This window comes from Epinephelus moara, chromosome 9 (genome assembly GCF_006386435.1).
Source record: "Epinephelus moara isolate mb chromosome 9, YSFRI_EMoa_1.0, whole genome shotgun sequence".
NCBI classification, from domain to species: Eukaryota; Metazoa; Chordata; class Actinopteri; order Perciformes; family Serranidae; genus Epinephelus; species Epinephelus moara.
Window position 1 is genome coordinate 24,871,852 of NC_065514.1, and position 13,433 is coordinate 24,885,284.

The 13,433-nt window shown below is 41.3% G+C and overlaps 1 protein-coding gene across 1 annotated transcript in view; it reads right to left on the reverse strand.

Moving 5' to 3' along the window:
- Nucleotides 1-4,978: 4,978 nt before the first annotated feature.
- The window catches only part of dym (dymeclin), a 69,656-nt gene continuing 61,201 nt past the window's right edge, over nt 4,979-13,433 (reverse strand). The window contains exon 17 of the mRNA XM_050053261.1: nt 4,979-6,483. Within this exon, the coding sequence (XP_049909218.1) occupies nt 6,334-6,483 (150 nt within the window). The 3' untranslated portion in view covers nt 4,979-6,333. The remainder of the gene's footprint in view (nt 6,484-13,433) is intronic.

Sequence of the window (13,433 nt, forward strand, 5' to 3'; positions counted from 1 at the left end):
GTCAAAACTAATGACGAGATTGATTTTAAATGTGGTCTGGATGTTCATGGATCCCATGAAGTATGGTATCAGTGTTTTGGGTGACCTCTTTAATATTCCCCTGGCTCCAGCACCATGCCAAAATATCTTGTTGTACGCAGGAAACATCAAAATGTACTTGGTAGGTTGCCATGAAATGTAATGAGAACATTCATGTTCCCCAGAGGACAAACCTTTTCCATTTTTTATAGGCTTCCACAATTTCCTCTTACATCCCTATCTGGAAAAAATGTCAGCTTTGCATAAAAGACATAATAAAGTCCTTTTATTGTTCATGCTTTAAAAATTAAATGTCAGTGTGTTTGCTCAGTTTTGGGGAAACAGAATCTGAAGCATTATTGGTCAGGTATGTGTATACGTATAAAGAATTTGACTGCATTTTTGCTCTGAATTTACCAACACAGAAATACAAATACAGCTTCAAACTAGTAACATCAGCACTGAACACAAAGTACAACTGATGTGAAAGGCATTAGTTTTGTAGGTATTGGACAAGTATGAATTTTGATCAAACCACAAATGATAGTGCCTGGGGAAAAGTCAGGAATTCACCAAAAGCATTAGGGTAAACCTTTTGAGAACCATGAATATACCTACAAAAGTTTGTGCCAATCCATTGAGTATGTGTTAACTTCAAAGAAAAAGTAAAAACCTTGACCTGCTGGTGCTGCTACATGTGAAGTAAAGGCCCAGACACACCAAAGTGACATCAAAGAACTAATGGCGATGAAGGCCGACTGTTGCGTTGCCTTATGTTGCCTGTGATTTGGCCAAAACATGCACTTGAATGCACCTCAAGCCTACAGATAACAACCAACTAGCATGTATGTTCTGCACCTGCATGAGAGGAAATAACTCTCCATACCAGCAGGCGGTGGTAGTCAGGTTTTATCATTCATAAAAGGAAACCTGATGACGCGTTCAAGAGGTTTATTAGCCAGTTAGCACAGTAACAACACAACACAGTGTTGGAAGAACAAGTTATATTTACCACGCTAGCAAACAATAACCCCAAAGATTATGAAGCGTTACTGCTAAAGAGCTCAATGCAACAAAAAACCCAACATATCTAATATAACAACTTTGTTTTGATCTCACGCCCTCTTGACTTTAGGCATTTGTTTACTTTCCTCACTTCCATTTCTCTTCACGTGCGCTGAGCTGAACTGCTTATCAGAGTAATTTCAATCACTGACCAGCTCCGTCATGTCCGCTGCCGATTCAATGTGTTGAATCAGCTAAAAAAACAGCCCACAAGGGGCGACTATTGCCACCAGTGCAGGACACACCGCTAAAACTAGGGCAACAGATGCTCATTGACAGCATTGACTGACGGTTGACTGTCAGATTGGTGTGTCAGGGCCCCAAGGGGATCACCGACGTCGGTAGGATTCTTAACCTCTGGGGACCAAGAATATTTGTACAAAGTTTCGTGGTAATTCAGCCAACAGTGGTTGAGAAATTTTGTCTGGACCAAAATGATGGACCAACTGGCCAAGAGACCAGAGAGACCAAGAGAACATTGTCATCTGTAAAGCCACATTGCTAACATAGCTTAAAGACAAAACAAAACCATCTTTTACTCCTGGCGTAGCTTCTTTCAATGTGTTAGGCATGTCGAAAGGTCAGTGACCGGTGACTCAACAACAAGAAATGTCTCCTAGGGTGAGGTGACCAGATATTGTTCATTCTCTGTATCCTGTGACTGCTAAACTTAGGTTTGTTGGTATCTTGCAGACATCAAGAGCATCACATAGCCGCCTGTCTCATTGTCATATCTCTTTCTGTATTTTGTTTTTCCATTGTCGGTCCAGCTCGTTGAGACTGTTGTCATTCCATTGAAGATTTGTAGGAAGGAATGACAGTGGGTGTTATCAGTGTTTATTTTTATATTTATATCTCTCGGTGCTGTTCTCATGCTGTGAACGAGCTTCCCCTTTACTGTGACCTAATCCTAAAACTGTTGAGCCTAACGACCTTCCATCGTTACCGTGGTAATCTGTCATATTAATGAGCTCCGTGTCACTAGGGGCAACCAGTGCTTAGTACAGAGCCACTTCAGCAAACTGGTCTCCAGTGCCCTACTTTTTACATCACTCAATAGACGCTGATCTGGGTACGACCTCTGCATCTGGAGCCACGCTGCACTGGTTCATTGCAACATGGCCTCACCTAGACCTTGAGGAAAATGTACCAGCCTGTAAAGATAAATAAATAAATAAAATGAACTACCCATCCCAGAATCCCATGCCCCATCCATCTTCTAAGGTGACCCCAACGCCATGATGGAACAAGGAGGGCCATGTCACTTTGTGAAAACCTCCCCTCAACCATCTGGCACTGCGATAATAGAGCTGGAAGCAGGTGAGCGTTGGTGCAGAGAGGAAAGAGTCTGGATAATTTGTCCTCGAGCACACAGCCTCACTGTAACCTACCGACGACCCCGTGTTGAAAATGGGCCATTCTTTGCATCAAATTGCATCCATTATATTGTCCTTGAGAATGAGGGAATTTCAGGCATGAAAATCAATACAATAGAGACGAAAGGCATGAAATTCTCTTGGGAAGTGGGAGCTCCGGCGACACAGTGGGTGCCATTGTGCCATAAACTTTTCCCCCCAAAGTGGTTTCATGCCTCCGTTTCTGCTGCCTCTGCAGCTATGACCACAACAGGCAACAACGAGACATGAGAGACACATGCAGTGCTAACGTTTATTGATATTCTGTGATGGAGATATAAACAGCATGTGACAGTCCGGGTTTCAGGCTGATTTTTCTTTTGTGTTGTTTGCTGTGCAGAGTTAAGAAAAGCATCGAAGCCAAGGAAGCACTTATGAAGTCCAAAAAGGAAAAAAATTGTTATATGTACAAACTTTGTTCTGGTTACTGCACCTAAAAGTCAATGTCAGTATCTTAAAGATTTAACATACAGTTTGAAGCTGTCTACAGTTGCAGTTCACAACCAGGGGAGGTTTCAAGTCAAGTTTGGGGGGTTGCAAGATGATTAATAAAGGACAGCTGAAAAATATCTTTTTCTGGCCTGTACTGTCTTGATCTAACATTACCCTTTTTATTGTAGGTTTTATCTCTTCAGATGTCTTAAACCTTTTCAAAAGAGACAATCTGTGATGGGAACATCAAGTTGGTTAAGCCACATGCAACTTAGGGCCCTGACACACCAAGCCAATGGTCAGCCATTGGTCAATGTCGGGCCAGCGCGTTGGTCAGCGTCTGTCGCCCTAGTTTTTGCGATATGTCCTGCTCTGTTGGCACTAGTCGGCCCTTGTCAGCTGATTCAGCATGTGACCTGGCAGAGCCCGTCAGTGAATGAAATCTAAGTGGTGGTTCAACTCAGTACACAAGACAAGAAATGGAAGTGAGGGGGCGTTGGTGGCTTAGTGGGTAAAGCAGGCGCTCCATGTACAAGGCTGTTGCCACAGCAGCCCAGGTTCGAGTCCAGCTTGTGGCCCTTTGCTGCATGTCATCCCCCCTCTCTCTCTCCCCCCTTCAAACTTACCTGTCCTGTCTATTAAAGGTAAAATGCCTTAAAAAATATCTTTAAAAAAAAACAAAGAAACGGAAGTGAGGAAAGCAAACAATCAACTAAAGCCGAGAGGGCGTGAGATTGAAACAAAACTGTGATATCGGGCAAGATTATTTCTTTAGCCATTGAGGTCTTTAGCAGAAATGGTTTGTAGTGTGTAGTGTAGTGTTTGCATTATTGTTTGCTGGCACACGATAAATATTCTTTGTTCTTTTAACATTAGGTTGTGTTGTTATTGTGCTAACTGGCTAACTAGCATCATGACGGTCTTCTGGTTTCCCATTTTGAATGACAAATACAGACTACCACTGCCTGCTGGTAAGGAGAGTTATTTCCTCTCAAGCAGGAGAGCATAACACTTGCTAGTTGGCTGTTGTCTTCGTGGTGTATTTAAGCACAACTTTTTGGTGAAGACACAGGCAACGTCAGGCAACCCAACAGCCGGCTTTCGTCTCAGCTAGTTCTCCGACATCAGTTTGGTGGCGGCCATTTCTTAGAGGGTTAGATGAAAAGATCGATACCACTCTTACGTCTCTATACTTATTATGAATCTAATGCCAACAGCTTGTGAGCTCAGTTTAGCATAAAGAAAGCTAGTTTGCTGAGTCCTCCTAGCAGCACCTCTTAAACTAACTGAACTGCATTTGATTTATTGTTTATTTAATGTTATATAAAAATGTAAAAACATCATGATTTTACTGTGAATTATGTAGTGGAGTATTTCTTAGCCAGGTGCAGTGACTTGAGGAAGTTTCCACTGGTTGCCTGGCAACCTTGGGACTCAACATAACATGATGCATTCAAATGGGGTCGTTTTTATTGTGATCACAAGAAGAGTCCATTTGACATTTTTGCTGACGTTTTCAGAAACGGCACAGGCCTAAAACTGGACATGGATGGTAAATTAATGTATTGTAATTTTAGTTGTGTAGAATTTTATATGTCTGAGGAAAATGTTGATATTCCCAGTGGCCTCACCTTTTTCCTCTGACGGTACGCCATTGCATTACCTGCATTACATGACTCACTCGCTTGCTTGCTAAACTGTTAGACTTGGAGGTTTCCGATGTAGCATCCACGTTGCTGTTGCCTAGCAGTTGTTCTCTCACAACTTAACCACTTGAACACCAAACATGTCGTGTACACCGCTTCCCATGTCGTAACTATGAACTCATGAGTTCCATTTAAATGCAGCAATAAAACCACATCCAGTTGTTTTTCAGTACACATTAAACAAATGAGACACAACATGTTAATGAGCTTTAGTAGTGCTTGTAAGATTCGGTTATCTTTAGACAGAGCCAGGCCAGCTGTCTTGCGCTAAGCTAACAGTCTCCGTCCATGTTTTTCTGTGAATGGTACAGTATTTGACTCTGCTTAATAACCATGTGACACTTTGGTTGCTTCAATTTCATATTTTTATTTAAACTCCTATTTTCAAAGTAATATTCGCCACAAAATGACAGCTGTTGTCATATTATATGTAATAATATAAAGCCAGTTTCCCACCTGGGAAAAAATCAAAGTATAGTACCACCATTTTTCTTTCATTAGCAATAGTCACTTCAGTCCTACTACCATTTACATTTTGAGGGGCGCTGAATATAAAAAAAAAACAAAAAAAAAAACAGTATACATGAAAATAAATAATTTAATACAAAGTCTCTATTTAAACATGCAAATAAAGTGACAAATCAAAGAGACAACTGTAATTACGCACAATAGGACAGGAGGTTTAATGACTTGTCCTAGTACTTGCCTTGGGTTACCATCAGGAAAAATGGAAACGACAAAGACTGAGTAAAGTCAAATAAACGGGCTGGAAGCAACAATGAAGTCACACTAATCAGAGCAATGCGGACTGCTAATATTATCCAGGGACTGAAATTAAGCATTAATTATACTGTAATTCAAAGTGGGCTACTGGAGGTGGCCACCAAGCAACAGTGGTGGACTCAAATATGAAAACCATGCATGTTACAAAACAGAGGACTTTCTGTTGATGATCATTCTTTCTCTGACCTTTTTTTGTTTTTTAACTTTATTTCACAAACACAAATCTTTTATACAAACCCCTTGTATCCAGAGAACATTGGTCAAAATAAAATGCTAATTTATGAGATACTTAAAACTCAATATCATATAAGTTATTACTAAATGTGTGTTGTATGCCTTACAGGTCTTTAATATGAAGTCTATTTCTTAGCATTCAGTGCAGCAGTAAATGAACCAGAGCAGTGTAACTCTTAGGTGCATGTTTTTTAATTGACCTTTTCTTTGTAAGCAAGAAAAAAAAAGTAGGATTATCCATCGCCAGTGTCCTGAGCTCCTCACATTAACAGAACATTTAACAGAAGAGATGTAACTCGACGTGTGCTGTGGAACCAGCTGAAGCTGCTCAGGTGTTCTAGGTACTCCCTACAGGACTGACCGACATAAGTGGGCGCTACTGTGTGAACTGTTAACCAGTACAGATGAAGCTTCACAGTGTAGAAGCAGAGAAATTCTTATGATATGAGGAGGAAAAAAAAAACAGGTTGTGCTGCATAAAAAGAAACACCAGTCTGTACAAGGTTGAGGCACTTTCAAAGCAGCGTGCACATACTATAAAGGGCAATGCGCGCGCACACACACACACACACACACACACACACACACACACACACACACACACTCATACATGCCGTCAGTCTTTTTTTTTTATACTGAACGGGGATGATGACACACGCAAATCTGCTGCAGCAGGTGCTTCAGCCAGAGTCCATGCTGAACAGCTCGATGCCGTGCGGGCTCCAGTGGAGGCCGACTCCAGAGTTGAAGACCAGGGACCAGACATAGGGGATGAAGAAGTCCTCGGGCTGGTCTTCCTCTACGTACTTAAACTTGAGCTCTGGAAACTTCTGTTAACACAAAAAGAGAAAGAGATGCAAATAAATTTTGCGAGTTGCACTACCAAGATAGATTTGTGTTTCCTTCAGTAACAAAATTTGATATTCCAGAATCAGAAATGGTAATATACAAAATGGGGGCGGGGTGGAGGTTGGGGAACCTTCTGGAGACAGCAGCTTGATCTCAAGACAGGATTGTCTGGAAAATGAACATAGTAATAAACATTTTATTCTCTGTCATGATGATTGCCAGGTAACTCATCTACCAGGAATGTGTACTCAACATTTGCGCTGTTTGCCTCTCCCGATGAGCAAAATTGACCAACCAGAGTTGGTGATTGTAAGAACAGTGGAAAGACTCATGTTAACCAAGACAGTTTTATTTTGTTTCCGTCTAAGGTTGAATGAAGTGTGTTTTTCGATAAGTTCACAAGGCAGTTAAGCTACATTAGTCTTAGTTTGGTGAAAGAGATAACCTTGGATTGGAGTACGGCTGTATTTTCTGCTTAATAAGAAAAAAAGATGTAAGAATAACACAAAATGGAGTTCTCAAACTACTGAATGTGACACGCTTCACGGCCCCACTGACGTGTGTTGTCACCATAACAACTGACGATAATTGCCATCATTAGTCGAATGACCATAGCAAACACTTCAATGTCCTTTCTATTCATTCTGTTTCTACGCTTGTAACAGAAGTTAAACAGAGTTCAACCATTTGTGCCGGCAGACCCTGTGTTTTATTTCTATACATCTATCTGCATCTTATTGAAATGAATGAGGCCGCTGCAGTTTTACATACAGTGCTGTTGTTGGTCTGAACATGGCCTGACATCAACACCATCCAAACATTTCCTCCAGCCACATTGGATATTTATAAAGTGCTGTGACCAACACAGTGACATCCCTGCTGCTACACAGGTAGGTTAACTTGTGTTGGCCTCTTGGTAATCAGTCTTCATCAGGTACAGTAGCTCACTGGCAGGTGTAATTCCATCTGTCTGTAAGGTAAAATTGCTTACAGCTGCCTGCAGGACAGGTATCACTCTGCAGTCCCACCAATGACCTCTTAACGGGCCAACTAATGTGCCAATGTCATTTCAAGAGTGAAGCGGGGGACTGGATATTGACAGATATACTCTGACTGTCACTCAGGGTTTGTTCAGAAAACTACCCTGAGATAAATGAGACCTTAATACACAACAAAAAATAAATAACGAACAAACAAAAGCTAATCTAATAAACTGAAGTGAAACGTGAAGGTGTAACTTTACAGTGCAGTCTGTCAGCCAACGTGACCTTATTGTTTGGACCTGTGGAGAAGTGCTGAGTAACCTGATTACTTGGTAATAGCCACTCGACCCTTCAAGCTTCGGCTTGTCATGACACGGCTTGTTAATGGACAAAACACTCACTGAGCTGGACAGGGAGAGGTTATCAAGTTCATACTGTAGGGCCTCAGTGGTGATTATGTCCAAAGCTAATCCACTGGGAAAAAAGTGACATACACACATGGATGTAGACTATAGGGCTGTGCCGAATGTCATTTTGTTTACAACCGAAGCTTCTATTGAGGTTTATGAATGAAGCTTTAAATGTCTGTCATCATATCTTATGACAACATCACCATAAAGATAAATAAATAAATAAATCCTCAAAAGAATCATCAAATTAAATGAAGTGAATCATTGGATTAAGTGAGTTTTTTTAATTAAATCCGCTTTTTTAATGAATAAATGTAATTTATGGTGCTGATAGATTGCTGCCAGACTGCCCAGTTAATTCAGGTGCATGCCTCCCTTTGTGTTGTTTTTGAAAAGCTAAACACCACCAAATATAGATCAAAGCACAATATGTTGTGTCTGTCTGGAAACAATTGTACACAACTACCAATGAAATGAAATTCTTCAAATAGTACAGTACTAATAATATAAATGTAGCCTAATCTTCATCTGCAGCTGTGCAAACAACAACGGGTTTAAACAGAATGAAGAGACAAATTTTTAAAAAATCTGCGTAGCATTCAAATGCCGATTTAGAATTTGAATGATGCACTGAAGCTTTGAATATGCATACTTGTTACGAATTTCTGAGTTGAAACAGTTAGTCGATAAGGCAATTAATTGATCTGCAGGAAATTAATCAGCAACTATTTCGATAATCGACTAATTGCTTTCATATTTTAAGCAGAAATGTGAAAAATTCACAAGTTTCAGTTTCTCAAATTGGAGACATGTAAGTGTTTTCTTTTTCTTTTTTTTTTAAGATATTTTTTCGGGCATTTTTTAGCCTTTATTTGATAGGACAGACAAGTGTGAAAGGGGGAGAGAGAGAGGGAGTGACATGCAGCAAAGGGCCACAGGCTGGAGTCGAACCCGGGCCGCTGCGGCAACAGCCTTGTACATGGGGCGCCTGCTCTACCACTAAGACACCGACGCCCCCTTAAGTGTTTTCTATGTCTTCTACAATACTCAATTAAATATCTTTGGGTTTTGGGTTGCTGTAAATCCCAAACTGCAGGGCTAAAAATTGAAACCAACAAAGAAGTGCCAAAGGCTGCAGTTCCTCTAATGACCACTTGAGGCTGGCTCCAGAAGTGAGTCAATCCTCATAGACCCCCATGTTAAAATGCACGACTTCAAAGCAGAAAATAAAAATGTGTACAGTGTGGTATAAGAAACGATTTTGGTCTCTATAGTGAATTTTGCCCTTCAGGACAACTGTACTGAGGGAGATTTTTTTCTTATATTACTCTTACATTTTATTAAGGCTTAACATTATGCATATACAAGGGCAGGGATTCTTAAGTGACAGGCTATCTGCAAGGCGTCACTACAATCCATGAGTCAGATTCACCTCTCGCTCCTCCACAGCTCTACCCTCTGATCACTACTGGCTCCAAAAAACTATGATGGCTATGGCCGAAATGCCGAATTCAAAATGGGAGTCCACAAACTAATAGGTGACATCACAGTAGCTTGGTCAATTACTATACAGTCTATACTACAGTCAGTGGTTGCTTGTTGGGCAAAACAAGGGATTCAATTGAGCAGCTTGGGCTCTGGGGAACTGTGATAGATATATTTTATTATTTTGTGTCATTTATGGACCAAACAACTAATTGGTAAATCAATTATTTTCACTATGTAATGTATAACAAGAATATAGAGAAAAATACCAATCATATCTTGTTTTATTCACAATGATGAAAAACAGAGAGGAAAAGAAAATCCTCACGTGACAAGCAAGAATACGATAATAGTAAACATACTTGTTTGAAAAGTGACTACAGATCCTTACAGCTCAGTTCGACGCAATCTCCTTTTATTACAGGATGTGCCGCTCCTCTCTTAAGTGTCTACGTAGGAAATACTGGATGTTCACGTCTTTTTCCAAACCTACTTGAAGCCAACACAAACCCACCTAACAGCAGGTAGGCAGCAAGAGAAGAGCATCAATAATACAAGGGTACCTCATTAAATCCTCCTGTCTACACACGCATGTATATGCACACACGCAGCCAGTAATCAGTCTGCGGTGAAAGACAGACGCGGAGGGCCTTTATGTGATGGTCCCAGTCCGGTCTATTGAGTCCTGGCTGGCTCTATTCACAGCCACACTATCAGTATCATAATGACACAGACAGAGGGGCTACGGGGGTCACAGGCCATATGCCAGGCTACTGAGGCCAGACCACACACACCACTGCCATTGTGATGGCGAGACACAATGCAGGAGCTGTATTATCTGGCTGGTATTTGTGTGTAGGTGACTGTCTCGTAGGCAAGCTTACCAACTCATCAAATGTTCATATGACACTGATGGTGAAGATTACTCAACCCAGGCTCACATTTACTTGCCAGCACAGAGGATGTGGTGTAGTTTTTAACTTTGAGATGGAAACGATTTTGTTTTTTTAGCAGCTTTGTTGACTCTTGAGCACAAACAAACCAAAAACAGGAGGCAGTCGAGCTGATTAATGTCTGCCGTAATCATCTTGATAAATGAAACATAACTACTTATGCTAATTATGTCATTAAGATAATTAAAGCATTAATCTGCAAACACTGCTATGTCAACAAACGTGTGGTATTAACATTGTTTCTATTATAAAGCATTATAGAATCAAAACTCCCCCCTCATTAAATTGCAAATATATGGGAAAAGTGCTGCAAAAACTAAACAGATCATCCATATGAGGAACATGTGGTGTAAGCAGTAACTGTCATGTAATGTCTTTAAGTTATTGTTTTCATAAGAACACGTCTATACACAGACATAAAGCCTCTGTGGCTACATAATGTCACATACTGCAGGTTTCTGTAGAAGCAGGACATTAAAAGAACAATATTTCAGTTTATATGTTCTCTCAAACCTCCACTGGATTGCAGCTGAATATGAGGAGCACTTGATCATGACCTCTGCATGCAGCATGTTCAGTTTACAGGAACAAGTGAAACAAATCAGAGCTCGACTGTAAGCACACAAATGGTCCTTTCTCAGCCACAGCTGTGTACATTTGAATGCTTTGTGCCTTTGTATCCATTGTTGTAATTGGCCTAACATCAACAATAAAGGCAGAGCATTCCTTTCAACCCCTGCGTTATCCAAGGGTTAGGGGTAGGGGTAGGGTTACGATTTCACATTTATCGCGATAACGGAAATTCACCACAACCAACTTATTCATGTATCGTTCCATCCCCAGTCCAAAGGTTACCATATCTGTAGCTCCTTTTACACTGCCGGCAAATCTTGGGCCATTTTGCAGGCAAGCTGCAAGCGTTTAGACACACAGAGCCGGATTGGCGAGTTGATCCGAGGTGCCCAATTTTCCACCGCGTAGGGGTAAACATGCTGGCGGAACCTTTTTGGTTTGAAAAAGAACTTGGCGCCCTTCCTCCACGGGAGGGGCTGTTGATGACTTGTGGGAGGAGCTATTGATGACACCACACGTGCCACCCACTGGCGGTGGACTAACAAGAAACAGCTGATAGCAGGAATGAGCAGCTAGTAGCAAGAGGGAAACGCAAACCTGAAAGACACTGTAAAAATGAGCAACTGGGGAGACAAGGAATTGCGCGCCCTCCTTGCCCTCACAAACGAAGAGGCTATTAACCGTCAAATGACGGGGACGGTAAAGGATGGGCCAACTTATGAGAGAATCGCCGAAGGACTGACCAGCCGCGGCTTCCCTCGGAGTACGTCACTGTTTATGTCACACACTGCGCTACACGTTTTGTTACATGCTCACGCCCCCCCCATTGCCCCGAAAAAGGCGCATTCTGTATGAACAAAAGTAGGCAGGCGGCATTTCGCTGCACTCCCTGATTTTGTTTTTATACTGCCAATGCTGAACGAAGACTGATTGGGCTTTACTGCAAATTTGCACAATTCCTATTTAAAAAGGGCTTGTGTAACACCACCTCTAAAATTCACTTAGTAACACCTTATATCTCCCAGCTAAGAAAAAGTCCCGCACATAAACTCTTGTAAAACCACAAATTGTTATTTATACACTTCCGTTTTTTACAAACACAACCAGGCTAGCTGTTTTACTGTTTTCGGTCTATATGCTAGGTTAAACTAAATGTCTCTACCTTGATATTTAGCATACTGCTATGAGAGGGTTTTTTATTTTCTCATTTAACCAAGCACGAAAGCGAATAAGCATATTTCCCAAAATGTCAAACATCTGTTTGTGTGGTGTCACATAAGTAAAGCAGACAGTATATAATCTTATGAGCTGTCAAGAGACTAAGAAGTATGTAAAGATGATGCACCTTGAGCTACTAAAACAAACATCTTCAATCCAAATGAGAGTTCAATGAGACAAGTGCCTACTGGAGAACAAATTATAAACCTAAACTGCAGGGATACACAGTCTTCCCGCACACATCCGACCACTTCCACAAGCACAAAATGAAAAAAAAAGAAAAATGATCCTTGGATCACAATGGGCAACATTTTTCCTCCTACTTCTATATTGGACAGAACCACCAAGGGATTTGGTGCAAAGGGAAGTCTTGGATATCACTACATCTCTCACAGCAAAAATATCCCTGATTTTTCTAGGGGAAGAAAAAAAATTAAAGCATCCCCAAACTGCCACATCCCATGCTTAATATTATCTCTGTCCTTTATTTTCCTATACTGTGGCTTCCTCTCTGTACATATCTCATCTGGCTCTCTGTTGCCTTCCCTCCCTCCTCCCCTCCTCTGTTTTGTTCTCAGTCTGGCAGCTGTCTGGGCCCACTTGGCCCGGGCTCATATCAGTTAGTTATGGGTCCTGGCGGGTCAGGCCCTCGCCCCTGAACACAGACTGACTGGCTGGCCTCATATCTTCACTCAGGACTCGGTGTTCCCTTCCCGCCTCTGCACGCTGCTGTGCTGTCAGAGCTCGGTCAGACAGAGAAGAATGCGGCTAGGGAGCAAATATGAACTCACACAAACACACACACACACACACACACACACACACACACACACACACACACACACTTACGTGCAGGTACAAACACAAGCACTGAAAGGTTATATTTTAAAACGAAAAATATTGACACTGCTGATTTCAAACCATATTTCACACAGTGGTGATACAGAAAATCCACCCTGAGGTTTGTTAAAGGTCCACTGCCCTAATTTCCTGTCCACGCTTACATAATGTAGATGTGGTTATGTTGATGTGGTCACTGAAATATTTACACTGCCAACACAACATAGTGGTGTGTTCCAGCCTCTTAAATGTGAGGTTATGTTACCTTATCTGTTTTCTATAAATGCAAATTGAGTTACTATGATCAATCCACTAGCGACATCACAACAGTAAGAAGAGCTCCTGTGTTTGTTGTTTCCAACACCATTTGGCGGTCTTTGTATTCCTTTTAAGATGATTTATAGAGGTGTCGGTAACAGTCGATCTCACACAACCGTGTACAATCTCTACAAAACAAACATCCATTTTA